Source organism: Oryza sativa, chromosome 3 (assembly GCF_034140825.1).
Source record: "Oryza sativa Japonica Group chromosome 3, ASM3414082v1".
Taxonomy (NCBI): Eukaryota; Viridiplantae; Streptophyta; class Magnoliopsida; order Poales; family Poaceae; genus Oryza; species Oryza sativa.
Window position 1 is genome coordinate 27,149,617 of NC_089037.1, and position 18,639 is coordinate 27,168,255.

At 40.9% G+C, this 18,639-nt stretch overlaps 3 protein-coding genes and 1 long non-coding RNA gene across 7 annotated transcripts; 2 read left to right on the top strand and 2 right to left on the bottom strand.

Annotated features, from left to right (window-relative positions):
- LOC4333668 (protein WHAT'S THIS FACTOR 1 homolog, chloroplastic) lies at positions 1-2,465 on the top strand. Its single transcript, XM_015776887.3, has 2 exons — positions 1-252; positions 910-2,465. Exon 2 carries the CDS (start codon positions 998-1,000, stop codon positions 2,150-2,152), a length of 1,155 nt encoding a protein of 384 aa, XP_015632373.1. The 5' UTR covers positions 1-252; positions 910-997; the 3' UTR covers positions 2,153-2,465.
- Positions 2,466-2,633: 168 nt separating this feature from the next.
- LOC136355796 (uncharacterized) lies at positions 2,634-5,150 on the top strand. The gene is made up of 2 exons (XR_010740216.1): positions 2,634-4,005; positions 4,231-5,150. It is a non-coding gene; the product is annotated as an uncharacterized lncRNA (long non-coding RNA).
- Positions 4,112-9,976, bottom strand: LOC4333669 (fe(2+) transport protein 1-like). Its single transcript, NM_001418397.1, has 2 exons — positions 9,251-9,976; positions 4,112-4,890 (listed from the first exon to the last, which is right to left on the bottom strand). The coding sequence occupies exons 1-2, from the start codon at positions 9,917-9,919 to the stop codon at positions 4,435-4,437; spliced, it is 1,125 nt and encodes a 374-aa protein (NP_001405326.1). The 5' UTR covers positions 9,920-9,976; the 3' UTR covers positions 4,112-4,434.
- Positions 9,977-11,155: 1,179 nt separating this feature from the next.
- LOC9266519 (uncharacterized) lies at positions 11,156-16,469 on the bottom strand. Of its 4 annotated transcripts, none has more exons than NM_001418398.1 (10): positions 16,213-16,450; positions 15,590-15,744; positions 15,160-15,247; positions 14,263-14,515; positions 13,992-14,171; positions 13,205-13,246; positions 12,939-13,036; positions 12,685-12,804; positions 12,238-12,327; positions 11,156-11,728 (listed from the first exon to the last, which is right to left on the bottom strand). In NM_001418398.1, exons 2-10 carry the CDS (start codon positions 15,724-15,726, stop codon positions 11,603-11,605), a joined length of 1,134 nt encoding a protein of 377 aa, NP_001405327.1. In that variant the 5' UTR covers positions 15,727-15,744; positions 16,213-16,450; the 3' UTR covers positions 11,156-11,602. The 4 variants fall into 4 exon arrangements, with proteins under 4 accessions (NP_001405327.1, XP_015628128.1, XP_015628126.1 ...); XM_015772642.3 differs by having other exon boundaries at positions 11,226-11,728; positions 15,590-15,697; positions 16,329-16,469; XM_015772640.3 differs by having other exon boundaries at positions 11,226-11,728; positions 16,329-16,469.
- Positions 16,470-18,639: the final 2,170 nt, after the last annotated feature.

An 18,639-nucleotide genomic window follows, 5' to 3' on the forward strand; every position in this document is an offset into this window, starting at 1 on the left:
ATCTAACTCTCCTCTTCACATCTCTCTGCCGTGTGGGAGGCAACCCTTGGCCGGCACCCACGCCGTCGCGTCCGCCGTCCGTCGTCCGCAACCGCCGCCGGTGGACGACGAGCTCCCCCTCGCTCGTACTAGGGGTTCTGGCCTCGCCGGCCTCCGCGTATCCTCTCCCCCTGCGGCCGCTGGTTAACCGAGCATCCGTCAAGCCGCAGCGGCCCGTCCCGTGCCCGCGCCCGCGCCGTGGCTCCTTCACAGGTGCGCCCTCCTGCCTCCTCTGATCCGGCTAGTTCGGCTACCAATATGGTTTGAAGGGGAGAATCAATTTACTAATTGCTTTGGTTTGTTGTAACAAACAGAGAAACGTATAGCAAAATGTGATTCGCTTTTCATCGGTGTTTGATTTATTTCTCGTGATATAGAGGTCCGCATTTCTATTATTTCTAGTGCAGCTCATTGGTAGCCAATCTAGATTTCACAATTTTTTGGCAGGATAGATGCAACCGTGCAAGTGAAGTAGTATAACCGAGATAACCAAACAGGTTTGAAGCATGGGGCATCGATTTGGGGGTAGGGGTATAACTTACGATTTGATCATGGTTGAAATGAAATTTGACTTTTGCAGCGCTCTTTGTTCCAGAAACACCAACCATATAAGCTGATGATTAGGCTATCCTGAACTGTTGCTCTCGGTTTCTGCTTACAAGGTTTTCAGCATTTGAGCAATTGACCTTCACCTTCTTATCTGAGTGTGACAAATATGAGATGGGGTGGTCTGTTTGGATACTTTGCACAATCTTTGCATCGATCTTAACCATTAAAATGTGACTGAATTTTTCTCCTTTTTTCAGTTGCCTGAAAGTAGCAGTCTTTTGTAAATGGCAAGGATATAATTCTGACGTTCTTTTTTTTCAGAGTTTGATGGATTAGTCTTTGTGCTTCAGTATTTCCACTCCTGGATACTTGGACCTATGATGCGCACATAGACTGGCCTTGACTCTAAATGATGAAAAGAAGATTGGTAGAGCATGTATCTTTGATAGACAGAGCTCTTCCTTTGATTCAGCTCAAGGCCATGTCCTCATATTCTGCTGGTCATGGCCGCAGGCCCAAGAAGAAGCTTTATCACCGTGAACCTGGACTTGACAAGGCCATGGACCTCCAGAAGAAGCCTGCCCTCCTTCTTCGTCTTCGTGAGATCATCTTGTCCCAAAAGACAAGTTCCATCCTTGTACGTGATCTTGAAAAGGAGGTTGGCTTTGTCCAAAAATGGAACTTCCTTTCACTCATCGAACGGCACCCAAACATCTTTCATGTCTCTGGTGGTAGTGCCTCCCGTGAGCCCATTTCAGTTACACTCACTGAGAAGGCAAGAAAGATATCCAGTGAGGAGATCCAAGCACGAGAGCTAATGGAGCCTATCTTGGTGAAAAATCTAAGGAAACTGCTAATGATGTCTTTGGACTGCCAGATTCCTCTAGAGAAGATTGAGCTCATCCAATCTGAATTGGGTTTACCTAACAACTTCAAGAATAATTTGATTCCTAAGTACCCTGAATTATTTTCAGTTAGGGATGTGAAGGGATTGGACCATTTGTGTTTGGAGAGTTGGGATTCTTCATTGGCAGTCACAGCACGTGAAGAAAAGTTGAATTTTGAGGGCTTCCAAATGGACTATAGAGGGATCCCTAAAGATGGAAATATTGTTGGCCCCTTTGCTTTCAGGTTGAAGTATCCAGCAGGATTTAGGCCAAACAGGAATTATCTTGAGGAGGTTGTCAGATGGCAGAAGTTGGCATTTCCTTCACCATATCTGAATGCTAGACGTGTGGAGCCTGCAACCCCTCAGGCTCGGAAGCGGGCTGTTGCTGTTCTGCATGAGATCTTGAGCCTGACAATGAACAGACGGTTGACATCTGATAAGCTAGAAATCTTCCATAATGAGTACAGGCTGCCATGTAAGCTTCTTCTGTGTTTAATAAAGAATCATGGGATATTCTACATCACTAATAAGGGAGCAAGAAGCACTGTATTCCTCAAGGAGGCCTATGATGACAGCAACCTTGTTGAGAAGTGCCCTCTGTTGAAATTTCATGATCGATTTGCATCTCTAATCGGCCGAACATGCTCCGACTCAAATGATTTATTGAAAGCATAATCAGAGTAATTTAAATGCGAGAAAGACAAATGGCAATGTTGCTGACTTAATGCATATTTTGGTCGATACTCAGGTTAGCTCGATCATGAGTCATTTGCATGCAGTGGATGATGCAAGTTCAATTATTCAGGCAGATTGTGTCCTTTGAGGTTTGATTGTTATTCTGTATGACACATTAATGGGAACTTCATTTTATTGCTTGTCTGGATATGTAAATTGATAGTTTCTGATACAATTCTGGACCAAAAACTTAATATCAATTATTGAAGTGCTGAATTATTCGTTGAATGACATCATCAGTGGTTAATATTCATTGTTATTGTCCCATTCCAGTGTTCTCTTGAGTATAGAGTTGATGATTTTCTTGATGCACAATGAAGATCGGTATGGGCTAATAATTTTTTCTTAGGAAGAATCTGATTACTTTCCAGTAGTTCTAAGCTATTAGCTTGTAGTATGCATCTTAATTCAAAATATCGATAGCCAATTGAATACATTGTGCAACAGGTACATCTTAGTATTAACAGAGCACGCCTGAATTGTGCTGTGCTTCCCACATGTTCTGTAATTTGGCTTGATTTTTCTATATTACGGATGTGATGTGAGGTAAATAAACCATTGATTGTCCAGGAATACATAATAGTGTTTTTCTATAGCTGATTCTTTCATTGGATATATCGTACTAAAAACAGTTCATTGATATAGAGCAGTGAAAACTTTAGCAGGCAATCCTTTGAAAGATGGTGTCTGAAATAACCTGAATAATCGATCTATAATCTTAAGAGCCACTACTAACCTTGTGACCCTGCATTTCTTGTTGAAGATGTTTCTCTTTCAGATTATGGAACAGGAATTTAATGTGATATTTTGGACCAAATCCTAGAATTCTCTTACTTGGAACAATACAACAAGTTCTGGTTGCTTCTGGATTTGGTTCAAGACATCATATGCTGAATTGGGGTTTCTTTAACAAGATATTTATAGCATTTGTAGGTCAGTTTTTGCATAATTACAGGTGCCAGACTACCAGGTACTGATATTTGTATGTATGCTGTAGCTCTAGATACTCATGGTCTTTAAGTAATTCAGGTATGTTAGAAATGATATATTTTTTGTTTCATCACCAAAACTTGCGACATCACCAGAGGTACTGATATAAATACTGCGATTGATAATGGGTAGCGTTCTTTTTAACTTGGGTTATCTTCATAGCATTTCCTTGATCGTTCTTTATTCAGATTGTTGATATCCCCACCGTTTCCCGCCCCCAGACTTGGTGAAAGTTGTTCAACAATGCGTTCACATTGTAAATAATTCCGGGTGCATAGTTGTTAATAAAAAAATACTTGTATATCGGCTCAAAGCAATATACATTTTTTTCATATTAATTTTGCCTTGATATTAATATCTCTGGCACATCAGAAGCACATTGACTGATGTCGTGACATTACATTATTTGAAAATATTGTGCGTTGCATATCATCTCTGATTTATTCTTCTGGTTAAAGGACAGGAATATTCTGGATCAGATACTGAGGATTCTGAAAGTGTAAACAATGATGGGAATGATAGTGGCAGTGGCGATGAATCTGATATTTCACATGGGATTTGTTTTCTGGGCATGGACATAGAATTTTTAGAAGGAATCAAGGAAACTGGAAATGGTCATGGAATGATGGAGATGTGAATGAATGTAGTGAAAATGGTGAAATTTCTTTCTCGAGAAGGGTGGCTTCTATGGTTGATGGAAGGCGAGTACTGTACTATGATCTAAGCATTGATGGGAAGTTGTATTTCTTGGTTGCTAGTGGACATAAATTGTGTCTGGTGCTGGTTCGGCTCAAATACTTGAGGTAATCCTGGCTCCTTGTTTTGTGATTTTAAATTGCAGCATACCATCTTTCTTTCTTCTAGGGAAGACTGCTTATACTTTTTTTTACTGAGCATGATAGGTTGTGTGAAATTTTTCATGATTCCATATTTTCATCCATTCCTGTTGACATTGTCATATTGTGTGAAATTTGCCATCTTACCATAGTTCTTTGGCTTGATAATGTAATAATCATGAAAATATGTAGATGCTCGTATTGAAGTACATCATCAGTCACGAAGAACAAAACCTGAACAACCACGCTACAACACTGAAAACCTGAATTACAGTACAACATGGAGAAGTCACAGTCACTGTACAACATGTCTGCAGCTGATGATCGAGTCTGACCAAGCTCAATCTAACAATGCAGCGAATTGCATGATGCCGCAGAGTGTGATGCATCGTCAGCTCACGCCCACTTGGCCATGACGGACATGCCGCCGGCGCCGAGGAGGACGGCGAGGAAGGCGGCGAGCTGGAGGCGGACGTTGCCCTGCAGCTTGGGCCCCATGAAGTCGGCGGCGAGGAGCTCCACCAGCGCCATGTAGTGGAGCAGCCCCGCGGAGGCGGCGTTGAGGAGGCCGACGACGATGAGCGCCGTCGGGCTGTTGTCCCTGTACACCCTGGTCAGGGCGAGGCCGAGGGCGATGCCGAACGGCGTCGTGGTGGAGAAGAAGAAGACGAGCACCGACCTCATCCGGCGGCCGTACTCCGCCTGCAGGATGCAGCCGCCGAGGCCCATCCCCTCGAACATCTGGTGGAAGCACATCGCCGCCACCAGCGGCCGGATGGTGCACACGTTCTGCGACGCCCCCATGCCGAGGCCGATCACCACCGAGTGCACCACGATGCCTATCTCGAGGACCTGCAGCATATGAAGCCGTGCAAATCTGGTCAGTATATTTTTTGGTTTTTCGCTTTTAAGTTGCATAGTTGTAGTTTGACCGACCATATTGTTTCAAAAAAATCTAATGACTAATTAGCCTCAAAGTTATCTTAATCGAGAGTACTTTACAACTAGTACTCGACAAGAAGCTGGCTGTAAATTAAGTATAAAACATCACTTATTTTGCTTGTGAAACTACATATAATTTAAAGGAGAAAAGAAGATATCTGGTTTATGTCCGCTTGCTATTTGCCAACAATATGTCTTCCTTTGAAATATAGGAGTTTTAAAGCATATAAAAGGAAACGTACAAGATTTTGGTAGGATACTTATGCAAAACACACACTAAAAAAATACAGTAATAATAATTTGGATAGGCTACAGAAAAATACAAGAATTGAATGAGAGTGAGTGAGTGAGTCCAAGAAAATCTTCGGAGAGATTCAACCTCATATTAACTTTTCTCCAAAATCTCATTGAATATATTGTTCCAAACAAATTTCGTATGATTCTCAATCTTTTATTCCAAGAGATAATCTACTATATATGTCCTAGTTTAACGATTTATCATTGATATTGCTTCTTTTTATAATATACCGACGAGTTCATCGATTGCTCTACATTATATTATTAGTTTAGGTCTTGTTTTAAAAATACCCAAAATTACAAGGTTAATAATTGATTTATTTCATTAAAAGTTTAATATGGATTTTTGTATGTTTTGTTCTTACACAACATGAACGTTTTTATATAAGCTTCAAGTTTTGTTTTGTTATTTATATATTTTAAAAGTTATTTTTATGTGTTATATGAGAGAGAAATTGCTTAGCATAGAAATATTTTGTGTAGGATATGAAAGATGATTTGTATTAAAAACATCTCCCAGTTAGTTTGAATACTTTCTACTGAAATACATGGAAAATTACAGGACCTCAATTTAATATTTTGTGATTGAGGTCATATTCTTTTCAGATTATTCATCGTATTATTAAAATCTAGGTGGATTGGTTCGAGTGAAGAGAAAAAAAAGCCATACGGAACTAAAAATATTTTCTGGAGATATTCATTTTCCTGAACGGATCATATAGATATCTCATCGAAAGGATCTCGGACGACTCACCAAAGCCCGAAAGCCAGCTAGATGATTATTTGTTCTACACTTTAAAATATGCTTTCTTAAAATAAATTCTGAGACATGATTTATACCACTTGTTTAACCTATTTATTAAATTTATTTTTTAAATGGGCATGAATTACAATGGCGTATCATAGATAAGTAGTACTCCATCCGTTCCAAATTGATCATCATACAACAAAATCTAAAATTTCTCAAATTGATCATCATATAACCGTACGGATACGGATTTTATCGGAATACAATTAATGTAGCAAGGGAGAATGTGTGTATGCTAAGGGTATAATTGGCATGGTGTTTTAATCGATGCATGCATTGTGAGATAATGTGTGCATGGTGTCTTGATTAATGCGATTCAAATTATCCTTAGTCTTGGTGTATAAACATATACTATAATGATCAATTTGGGATGGAGGGAGTAATATCTAAGCCTGAGTTCTGAACAACTGAACAGTTGAAGTGAGCTACTCCATCTTTAACGATAGCATGTTTCCTAAATTATTAAATTGTACTATATTTTTCTAAAAAAACTTTTATATAGAAACTTATTTTAAAATCAAATAAAAATAAAAATATTTTCCAAGTTCACAATAGCTAATACTTAATTAATTAATTGTATGCTAACGACTTTCATCTTTTATTCAAGAAAAAGCTTAATCTCCCTACCTCTCTTTTCAAACTCAGCCTAAGAGCAAAACCTAACGTAATTTGTTCCCTTTCAACATTACAATATTTTCTCGAACTAATTAAGAAGTTCCGATGACTAATTCATCTTGATGGCCAGCCGTAACATGTTACAGTACAGTGAAACTACAAAAGTGACTGTTGTTGAAACTTTTCATGACAAGCTAGTCCGCTCGTGTCATTTTCATGAATAAAAAACATCGAGTCAATATGGAGTGGTTATCTCCTGCAGGTTCCACATAATTTAAAGCTACGGGCACCTTCTAGTTTGTCAATTAACTCGACTCTATGAGTTCACTGAACATGACTACTAACCTACTATCTCGAAGATTTTCTTTACGAACCGTACGGAAGCGTCCTTGAGATTAGGCTAACGACTATAGATCCCTCTTGCTTTGGAATTCTTGATTTACCTAACTTGACTGAGGAGGTACGATATACTACAAGACAAGTGGTCTTTATGTCGAGATGTTGAGCTACCCATATAAAAAAAAAACAATATACTCCCTCCGTCCCTAGATACTTCCTCCGTACTCGTAAAGAAAGTCGTTTATGATAATGTTTAAGTCAAACCTTGGGAATATAAATCATAAATAACTTTTAAGTTATTGAGTTTGAAAAGGGTAAATAGTTAAAGTGGTCCTCCAAGTTTCATCTGAGGCTCAGTTTAGTCCTTGATGTTTCAATCTATCCATATTAGTCCTTCAAGTTTTCATTTTAGTTCAAACTTATCCTTGAACTAACAACTCTCTTCATAAATGACACTTATACCCCCCCATCATTCACATATATAAGAGAAAAAATTGCATGCTTGATTTTTTTTATAGATAATGCATAGTAAATTGTATAAAATAAAAATAAATTATATACTAGCAAAGTGTATACAATAGCAATTGCTTAAGTTTCATGTGCACATGTTAAAATAATAGGCCGAAAGTACATCTGCAATTTATTTTATTCATCTTGGTTTTCTCTTTTCTAGTTATAGTTGTATACAAATTAAGGGCAAAAGGGACATTTTCTAATAGAAATATTGACTAGAAATAGCCATATGGCATATTAAGTGGGCCCAAGGATGATTTCAAGCCAAAACAAATACTATGTGGACAAAATAAAACGTGAAGGACTAAATTGAGCCTTCGATGAAACTTGAGGGACTATATTAGCTATTCTCCCGTTTGAAAATGTAAAAATTATATGAATAGATTGGTCTTGAAAAATACTTTTATAAAAGTATACATATATCACTTTTTAATAAATATTTTTATAGAAATAAGAAGTCAAATTTGTGTTTTGGAGACCGTGTCGCTGTCCTAAACGACTTCCTTTACGAGTACGGAGGGAGTATTTAACGCCGTTGACTTTTTTAAACATGTTTAACCGTTCGTCTTATTAAAAAACTTTCGTGAATATTATTCAAAAACTTGAGAAGTAGTAGTAGTAGTATATTTAAGAATGAATCAAATGGTTGGAAAAGAATTAATAATTACTTAAATTTTTGGAATAAGACAAACGGTCAAACATGTTTAAAAAAGTCAACGACGTCAAATATTTAGAGACGGAGGGAGTATAATTTCTCTCTCCTCTTCCCTCTCCCCCCAACATGGATTTTGATTGAGTGGGACCTAGCTAATGCCTCCTCTTCCATATACATTGTAGCAACAATTTTATCTAATGACTGGACCCACCTTATGACCTAAGAGGATATTACACATTGAGGGTGATTTTTAGTGTACGTTAAGATTAAACTTTTATCACTTTGATTATCATTAACTTTAAAATATTTAGTTTAAAGACATTAAAACAACATGTATAGATTTGTCTTACAAGGTATTATAAGAAAAAAGATAAAAATATGTTTATTTATTACATATATTATAATAGAAAAAATGTAATCAAAGATATATTTTAAAGAATGTGCCAATGTCCAAAATGTAAGAATTATAGACTGGAAGTAGTAGAGATCAAACAAACTCAATTAATTATCACTCGATTACTCCTGTTTTTTAATAAGTGGGCACTATTCATTTTGTCGTCTGTTTTTTTAATTTCTTTTTTGCAAATACTAAAAAGATTATGGACCATGCTATCACAGCATATTGCACCGTAAATTTAAACATGATTTCGTTTATGGTAGTTCAATAATTATTTAAGAATAACTAGTGGTTAAAAAGTTGGAATTGCCATATTCAACTGCGTTCTTAAGGCTGCGTGTGATAGAATGGGTTGGGACCCAACCCTTCCGCACGAAAAACGGAGCAGTCTATTAGCGTGCGATTAATTAAGTATTAGCTATTTTTTAAAAAAATGGATTAATTTAATTTTTTTAAGCAACTTTTGTAAAGAAACTTTTTAAAAAAAAACGTACCGTTTAGCAGTTTGAAAAGCGTGCGCGCGGAAAACGAGAGAGAAAGGTTGGGAACCTTGAGGTTAGAACGCAGCCTTAATTAATTACGCAGTTGGGTGTGTGATGTGAGGTTACAGCTTTGCTAGTGAGCTGCAACGCATGAGACACGTTACCTGAACGACGACGCGGTTCCGGCGCAGCTGCACCTGAGTGGCCTCGACGTCGTCGGGCTTGGCCACCGCCATGCCATGCCCATGGCCGTGTCCGTGTCCGTGCCGGTGGCCCTGGTCGGGGCTCTCGCCGTGGTCGGCGACGGCGGCGACGTCGCCGCCGCTAGACGGCCGGGGCTTGCTGCGGTTGTAGTAGGTGAGCATGAGCGAGTCGGCCATGAGCGTGGACACGGCGGCGAGCATGGCGACGAACGCCGCGAACGGGAACTCCGACCACGGCTTCCTGGGCAGGCACGGCGAGGTGAGGTTGTTGAAGGCGTCCGGGAGCACGTGCATGTAGCCCGTGGCGAGGATGACGCCCGACGCGAACGCCTTGACGACGGCGAAGAGGCCGCCGTCGGGGCGGAGCGCCGGCACGGAGCGGGAGAGGAGCGGCAGGCACACGCCGACGACGCTCGACACGAGGATGGTCGGGATGGCGATCAGCTTCAGCCGCAGCGCCCTCGGCACGTCGTGGCACGCGCCGTCCGCCGCCGCCTGATCCGGTGCGCCGCCGCACGCGTCCGCCGGCTGCGCGGCGGCGAGGATGGGGATGGAGGAGGCGGCGACGAGGAGGAGGAGGAGCGCCGCGACGGGCGGCAGAATGGGCACCAGTGTCCGCGGCGTCGCCATTTTCGTTCGTACACCACACTGGATTTTGCTACGTACTCAGGCGCGCTGCTTGCTTGAGCTTTGGTGGTGTTGGTGTGCTTCCCATTATATAGGGGCATAGGGCTTGGGAGCTGGGGCAACTGGTGATCTTTCGGTGACGCCATGAGGCAGGCAAGCGAATTCATGCCGCCGCTGCTGCTGCTGCTAATTAAGTGCTAAGTGCTACTTACTGACAATGAGAGAGATGCATGCTGAGAAGTTGACTTCAATTAATCTTGCTTTGATATTTCATCTGCTAGTAGATCGTTAATTAAACACATTGTGCTATTAATTGGGACGTAAGGTACTGTGTTGCTGAGCTGAGCAGAGAGTTGACAAAGTAGAAATCGCCATATATTTTGGGACGGATTAATGACGCAGGAGGAGTAAGCTAAGTACGGATGTACGAACGGGCCGGCTGAGATGAGCATCCTTCCGGCAACGGCGGCTACAATACTGGAGCGGAGTGAAGTACAGTAGTATAAATAAAGATACGGGATAAGTTAAGGTAGAGAGATGTGCACGGCACCGTACTCGGTCGTACGATTATTGTATTGTGGCGGCAGCGGTGGAGGTGTTATCGTGTCTGGTTGACTGGCTGTATAGTAGTACTACTAGTAGCTCCCTCCGTCCGTTTGAAAATATATATAACTCCACTATATGTGTTTTAGACTGAAATTTGTAATTGTACCACACTAAAAGCATTTCTTTATATCTTATTTCTTCATCTTAAGGAATCACTCAACCTTATATTTATGCTAAAAACATTTAAGACCTTTTATTTTCAGCTACTTAGATACTTGGATTTGTGGGTACGTTTTTTAAGCTACTAAACGATGTGATTCATTGAAGAAAGCTTTCTATACATAAGTTTCTTATAACACTTTGCAAAATCTATTTTCTTTCAACCTTTTAATATTTAACTTTTTTTCGTTCCTAAATATGAAGGTTATGAGGAAATATCCACATCCACAGTCACTTATTGGTTGTTCTAAACAAAGTCACTTATTGGTTAAATTTTGATTTGCTTAGGAATTGGGTGAAAAATCTTAGATTCCATGCATGGAATAAGTATCCTAGAGATACATATATTGTATATATTAAATTTGAATTCAAGAAATGATATCTGGGAAGAAATGCTTATATTCGGAATTCGGGAACCGTGGGAGTGCTACACTTGTGTTACGGTACTATCTTTGCCTCTTCGGAGCACACGTGGAACGCAATTTCAAATTTCATATTCGTGAAACATCCTACATCTCCTGTAGGAAGAGTCAAAAGATAGAAATGAATTTAACAAATGTTACAAAAATTTAACGGCATACGGCGATGTTTTACACAGGAGAATGTGTTTGCACATAGTAGTACATCGATTGCACAAAGTCTGAAGACTAGCAAGGCTAGCAGCCCGCAGGTGTTCAACCATCTGATTTGTGCCATAACTAAAGGTGACCTTACTACATGGCCGATAAATAATAGTACATGGCTGGCCAGCTCACGAGCAAGAGCAACACGGATTTTTTTTTCTCCGTGCACTTTGCTCTGCAATTGGGAGGGCAAAAAACTGTGCAAGGCATCTTTTGGCTCGCCGCAGTTTAAGTTGGCTACAAGTGTCCCCAAGCACTGCATTACTCACGGTTTAAAGTGCTTTAACCCATAGAAGAATCATTCCAATGGCGCATTCTCCATAATTGCTGCTGACAACTTTGCAGCCGCCTCATCATTTTTCACCCTGATCAAGTATGTTCGAGCTACAACTGTAGCACTGCCAGATTCACTTGGCTGTCCATCCTGAGAAATTATAGAATGAATAAGTGTCACACTCCCTGAGCTATATGCATAACACACGTGACAGGTTAAGTATAATTTGAAGCAGTGTAATATGCACAGAATGTAAAATATAGATCCAAGTTTATGCTAACTTCGATTTAACTGTTTCCGAGTTCATACACTAGGGAACAAGAAACCTGGGTAAATTTGATCCAGTTGTATCTCTGCTTCTAACAATGCTAACTCACAAGTCACAAAATAAATCAGCATGTATTAACCTACTCTAGTACAGATGTATGGAGTTTCTTCTAAGCACCAAAAGACCAGCAAGTCAAATATAACAAACTCTTTGATACAAATATTTGAATTAGAGCACCACACGTTATGTTTCAATGTGCACCACTCTAGCATGTTGTTATAAAAGAACATACCGCTGCCCAGATCTTCCATTCTTTTTTTTTTGGGGTGTGGGTTATTTTCTTTTGATGTGTGTAAGTGTGTAGTGAGGGTAGAAGGCAGTGGTTACTTACTGAGGTATGGAATATCGAAGCAACCGTGCTCTTTTTAACATTCATCTTTATCCCCTTATAGATCAGAGCATTCAGAAGAATTTTGCCCACCTGCATTCAGAAAACTATTTTACAACCTTACAGCAGCCTATATATGCCAAGAACAGAGGGAGCAGGGTGGGTTGATCTCACTACTTTTGACAGCCAAAAGAAAAAAAATCAGAAAACAAATAAAATAAAATGACAGGTCGTACTATGTGAGAATTTAAGAAAATGAACTTGGCTGGTTTCATAGGAGCAGAAAAGCTAGAAACAACTATGGGAGTGGAACATGGTTATATATAACAAAGATAGCAAATGGATGTCAAGTTTGATGCACAATGAACATATAAATAATTAATATTGCCATCACAAAACTGAAGACAAATGGACTTGGTTACATGTATATAAGAAAGGAGGTGTACATACATCGTTTCTAATAACAATAGTTGGAGTGGACTCTTTGGAAGCTTTCTCGGCACCCTCTTTACACCTAATGTTGAGCTGGCCAACACCAATATCTTTCCAACCATTGGCAGGATCATCATGCTACAAATGGAAAAAGAAGCGTGAAGTACAAGCATTTTTTGCGAGTAATTAAATAGTAGAACTGGCTCCCAAAACACAAGTTATAATTATAGAAAGAAAAGAAAAAATAATAATACATAGGAAAGCTCTAATACCTTAACATACACCTTGCATTTGGCTTCATAAACAACAACGATTCCTTTCTCTTCTGCCTTCTTTACAGAAGGGCTGCTAGGTTGTTCAGGTTCAGCATCTGATCAAACATAAGAACTATGAATAAACTGGGTTGCATAGAGAAACCGAGGAAATATTATCTCATACCCAAAAGTAACATCCCAAACATGGAAGGGTCAGGTAAATTGGAATTTTTATTAACTGGCGTTATCTAATTTATTATTGCTAAACTAAGTCAGATACTCACCTTCATCTGCATCACCTGAAGCTTCAGCTGCACTTTTATTTCCTGAAAAATTAACAATAACAGCTTAATGTTCCAAACAGGTAGAACCATAGAGGCATATATGTCTATTTTCTACATTAGAGTAACAAGGCGCTCTCCATAGGAGAAATTAGCGCCTTTATCATCAGAATTACAGGTGTTAGTTGCAGGATAAGAGAAATTGTGTTGGTAAATTCATATGAAAATTCTCAAGCCAAAAACAATTTGCTTTATTCTGAATTGCATGAATGGGACTTGAAATATTTACTGCACTACAAAAAAAGGTTTTAACTTGACATCGGATCAACTATGAGAGCATATAAATAACTTTTAGGCCATAGGATATCAAGGTAATATCAGCACTTGCATGTATTAATTTTCATTACAGTTACTAAATGGAAATAAGCCAATACTCACATTAGATAATTCCTCTTATTCAAAAAAAAAAGAGAGAGAAACAAATGTAAGTATCACTTATTTTGTTTTACTTGTTTTATCATTAAAGTTACTTTAAGTATGACTCTTCTTTTTTTTTGCATATTTCCCTACATTGTTGAATTTGAATGGTTAGACGTCATGTCCAAAAGTCAACAGTTTCATATATTTAAAAACATTGTTTGGGGGGGGGGGTATTTAAATCAGGGACCATAGAAAGAAAGAATGGCCAACTTTACTATGTACAGACATTATAAAAAAAAACACGTGTTTTATTACTCCTTCCATCTGTGGAAGAACCAACACAATGAAGCCAGCAAAATAAGAAAAGTACCTGAGATAGCTGGCTGTTGGTTAACTGAAAACAGTGTCTGGGATGGCATGCTAAAACTCTGGGCACCCGAAGCAGAAAAAATGGATGGCATGCTTGGTGTTGAAAAGCCATTATTTGCACCAAACTGGAAACTCGGTTTGTTGCTATCACCAGGCATGTTTTTCTTGTCACCAAAAATGCCTAGATATCATTATGACACAACTAGCATAAATACATAAAAAATGGAGCAAATGTAAACATAGTATGGATATGAACTGGTGAGTAACCATACCAGTAAAGGCTGGCGTTTTTTGATGAGAAGCGAACGAAAACAAGTTCGGTGAACTTGAATTCTGAAATGCTGGGGAGCTAGCTGCTGTAACTGGACCTTTCTGCCCATTATCTGGGCTTGATTGAACCGTAAACTTGCTGTCTACAGCTGCCGGCGAAATAGTCTTCTCATCATTGGGTGGACCTGGGGACAACACCACTGCTGAACCTGTTTTATTTTGCCTAATCCAATTGACAACATCCTTGAATTTTTCCTAATGAGAGCAAGCAATAGCAGGACGCCTAAGATTAGAGAAAAGGTAGTAGACTGCTGATGGAACAACTGCAGTGCTAATAGACTACCTAAGCAATACAAAAAGGTTTGCTGAATAAATAGCAGTCAATTCTACAAGTCAAGATCAGAGAAAAAAGTCACAGTTCTAAAAGCATTTGGATCAATATTGTGTTCCCAAACAGAACCCAGTCTTAGGAAGAACTGTTATAATTCAGATACTGCCCTGTGCATATGTTTATGGGTTTACACAACTGAGAAGATAATGAGTGGTTTTGTATTAGTATAATTTCATTTCTTGAGTTCTTTTTCCGGTGTACAGCAACCAAAAAAAAACAAATAATTAACCCTACAGTAACTTAATAAATATAAGTTAGATACTCAATTATTCATAACAGTATACATGATTCTAGTTTGTATAGCTGTTTGCCAGTAAACACTTTTGATAACTACCTGCTAGTTACAGCTTCAAAATGTGCATAAAAGAAAGATGGTGAGATACATTCCGTCAGTATTATATCTCAAATTGTGCAGTGCACAAAAGAGTACATTAAAAGTTTTGTACGAATGCATCAGGTTAAAAAAAACACTACCAAATACCAAGTCTATAGGGCATGTGACACCTACCATTATTTCAGAAGCATGGGATATGTAGTCCCTCATGCCATCCTCCCAAAGTTCGGCTGGATGATTTTGCAACTGTGATTGTACCCAGCTGTTCAGATTGGAACATCCAGATGAGTATTTATTACAGATTGAACACCGAATAAATAACAGAGTGGTACTGCAAGGGATACAGGTCAATTTAACAGAAACGTCAACATTCAAAAACTGTATTCAGCACAAAGTTACAGCACATAGTTCAGAGAAAACTCAGGTTGCAAGAAAGCACAGTGTTAGGGCTTAGGAGAGATTGATGGTGCAGGTAGTTGCCAAAATGAATGAGCACACATACTAGACAACATCAAATACACAAGTAATACCACAAAATCCAAATGTTGATGTGGTTTACAACATCCAAAACTAGTAGCAACTAGAAGGTGAAGAAGTGACCGACCTAGCAAACTGGCTATTGAGTGCTCTCACATGCTTGTTTGCCGCTTCAGCCCGCTGAGGATCTAAAGTAGCGGGTCCTGCCATCATATGCTGATGGGAAGACTCCGCCCTGTGAACACCAAAAGAGGGTCTGTCCATTACTCTCTTACTTGGTAGCTGCAGCATTATAATAACAAAATGAACAATAAATAAAAGGACAGGAGAAACAGAAAATAATTCTAATTTCTCAACATGTACAAAATCACAAAAAGTACTTATTTGCAAGGGATGCGAATGTCTAGTGGCTTAGCATCACATGAAAACGATCAAAACTCATAGAACAGTTTATATAATGCTGCAAAGCTGATAATGTGACAATTCAATGATCAGCATCAATATACAGTTTACATTCTTTTGTCCCATCCTCTTTCTCATGTCAGCCAATCTGGTTTTTCACAGTAGCGGATCTAACATGGGACATGGGGATTCAGTTGAACCCCCAAACCTTTTCGGGAACCATCAAACTGTTACTAGTATTAAGGTTAAAAGGCAAATTTCTAGAACAGAAGATAGGGTTAACGCACTTCGAGAAAAAGTGCGTGGGTAGAGAGAGAGAGAGAGAGATGGGAAAGAGGATGTGCGTACGGATGCGGCGGAAGCAGCAGGACGAGCGACGGCGACCCTGCTCGCTCGCTCCGCTCCGCTCGCTTGCGCGATGGATGGGGATCGGAGCAGGGGGTGGTGGCGGAGGATGTGCTCACCAGGGTGGATGCGGCGGAAGCAGCAGGACGAGCGACGGCGCCCTGCTCGCTCGCGGGATGGATGGGGATCGCCGGAGGCGGCGGTGGCGGCGGCGGCGGCACAGCGGTGGGCAAGGGCAAATTGACGAGGAGGCCTCTGTCAGGATAACTCGCGCACGACAGAGGTGTCAAAATGGCGAGGGTAATTTAGTAATTTCGCCTAGCACTCAATCCACCCGGGTTACTTGCACATCCCATCCCAACCCTACCCAAACGCCAAACGGTGGAAATGAAGTAGTAAAACTTAGAAATAATATCTATTGCTTTTTGATCTCATTCTGAACAGGGTAACATGCTGCTTACACGTGTTATGAAACTATTATCTCCTACCAAAGATAAATATGGGCTCATACCAAATATATAGAAACGTATCCTAATAGGACTCTTCCTATTATGGGTATATATACTAAGAGAGAGGGGTTGAGATGTTAGTTGATGTATTCGCATATGGTTAAAGCAATAAAGCTGTGATGCCCCTCCCTATATTCGTGTTCATCTACTATATGATTGTGTGCATGAGATCGTCGTCTTCTATTCGGATCAGTGAATAGGTCACTAGTTATTCAACACGTTATCAGCACAAGTTTGCTCGTTCCTGATCCGGGTAAGTATTTTTGCTAGATCAATTTGTTTTTTACTAATCAGATTGATCTACTGTGTTTATGCATTGGTCTATCATCGGCCGAGACGATCGCCTCCAAGAGTAGCCGCGCACCGAGGCAGCCCACCAGGTGATGCGCATGCACGTCGCACTCCACGCGCGCGATAGCCGGAGGAGCAGCCCCGCCGCAGTCGTCCGCGCCGGAGCTCCTAAGCCGACGACACATGCGCGTGCACATGTGCAGATCGAAGCAAGCTTATGCCAAGCACAAACATGGCGCATGCCCACGCATGGATCCATCCAAATTCAATTCACCAATATACATATGCATCCATATAGCTATATGATCTCGTTTCTAATCACGGATTGATCTGCTCTTTGTTTGCATATACTACTGCCGACTGATGATCATCATGGCGAGCTCCACGCGAGGCACCAGTGATCATCAAGCGCCCGCTCCGCTCCTGCATGCGCCGACGATCAACCTCGGCTACCGGGAGCCACGTGCTGCCATGGTAATCACGCACTATGGCAACACGATCATGCGCATCAAACGATGAGACACACAAGTGTGTTACATGCATGCATCGTCAACCTGCCGGTATACGCTATGCAATTGCATATGCAGACCGGCTAACTTTACATGGGCCAAACGAGATAAGTTATCGATTTAATCTATTCTAATACTTAGCAGTAGCGAGATTAACAAGCTAGATCATATCTCTAGTTGTTTTCAATTTCTCGCATGAATAGATGTATTTGTCCGGCCTTTTGCGCCGACTCTTCTCTTGTTATATCGCCGACTACGAAGTTCGGCACCACGTGCCCGAACGCGTTTACCGTGCACACAAGAAGGTGCACATACATAATCTGTTGAATTGAACGACGGAGTGTTGTCCCGAACGATGACACCTGATCACACTCGGTAACACACGACACTACCTAGAAGTTATGGTCTATCTGGCTAGCATAGTCGTTGATCTATGAATATATTAACACACTCGTCATCGCCGATCTTATGGATAAGCGCGCTTGGGACACTTGTTGGTTGTGACTTGTATGTTAATAATCCGTCATATTGCTATCTGTATGAAGTAGATGGTAACAAATCCGAGTCATCGGCACCTGTATGCGCCGCCGCCGCCGCCACCTGCACGTACCGACACCCTAACGCCACCGCATGACGTCTTCCCCTTTGTCAATGGTTGCCGAATCAATCCAGAGACTTTCCCTCGTCGATCTGCCATCTGAAACGCCGACTCGACGTCCTTTCGAGGCCATCCGCAACGCAATTGACGGCCACCACCCGTAGCGACGCCGAGGAGCTTACGCCCGCCTCCCCTCGCCGCCGGTACGCACGGCATGCCTCCCGCGCTACCGCACGTGGCCGGGACGAGGGTCAAAGCCGCCATGAGCGCCCGCCGCCGATAGCCGTCCGCCATGCCGGCCTGTATGCTGAGCCAAGTTTCGTCAACACGTAACATGGAGCTATGATTGTCGGACGCCGGTCACAGCCTGATGCCAACGAATGCCGGTGTCGGTGCTACTAGATGTTGCACCGCCGCTCCGCCTCTAACCATGGCAACTTGCCATAGTCGTCCATCTCTACCGAGGGCTCACTAGCAAGTTTGCCATTGGTTCCATCCGTCGTCTCCATTGAAGAATGGCAAT

What these genes read in the sequence shown, in the direction of transcription:
- LOC4333669 (NM_001418397.1), bottom strand. Translation starts at nt 9,919, where the DNA reads ATGGCGACGCCGCGGACACTGGTGCCCATTCTGCCGCCCGTCGCGGCG. An exon ending in GGAACCGCGTCGTCGTTCAG is followed by an intron (nt 4,891 to 9,250) that starts GTAACGTGTCTC and finishes CATATGCTGCAG; the next exon opens with GTCCTCGAGATAGGCATCGT.
- LOC9266519 (NM_001418398.1), bottom strand. Translation starts at nt 15,726, where the DNA reads ATGGACAGACCCTCTTTTGGTGTTCACAGGGCGGAGTCTTCCCATCAG. An exon ending in TTCAGGTGATGCAGATGAAG is followed by an intron (nt 13,037 to 13,204) that starts GTGAGTATCTGA and finishes ATGTTTGATCAG; the next exon opens with ATGCTGAACCTGAACAACCT. An exon ending in CTATTGTTATTAGAAACGAT is followed by an intron (nt 12,328 to 12,684) that starts GTATGTACACCT and finishes TTCTGAATGCAG; the next exon opens with GTGGGCAAAATTCTTCTGAA.
- LOC4333668 (XM_015776887.3), top strand. Translation starts at nt 998, where the DNA reads ATGATGAAAAGAAGATTGGTAGAGCATGTATCTTTGATAGACAGAGCT.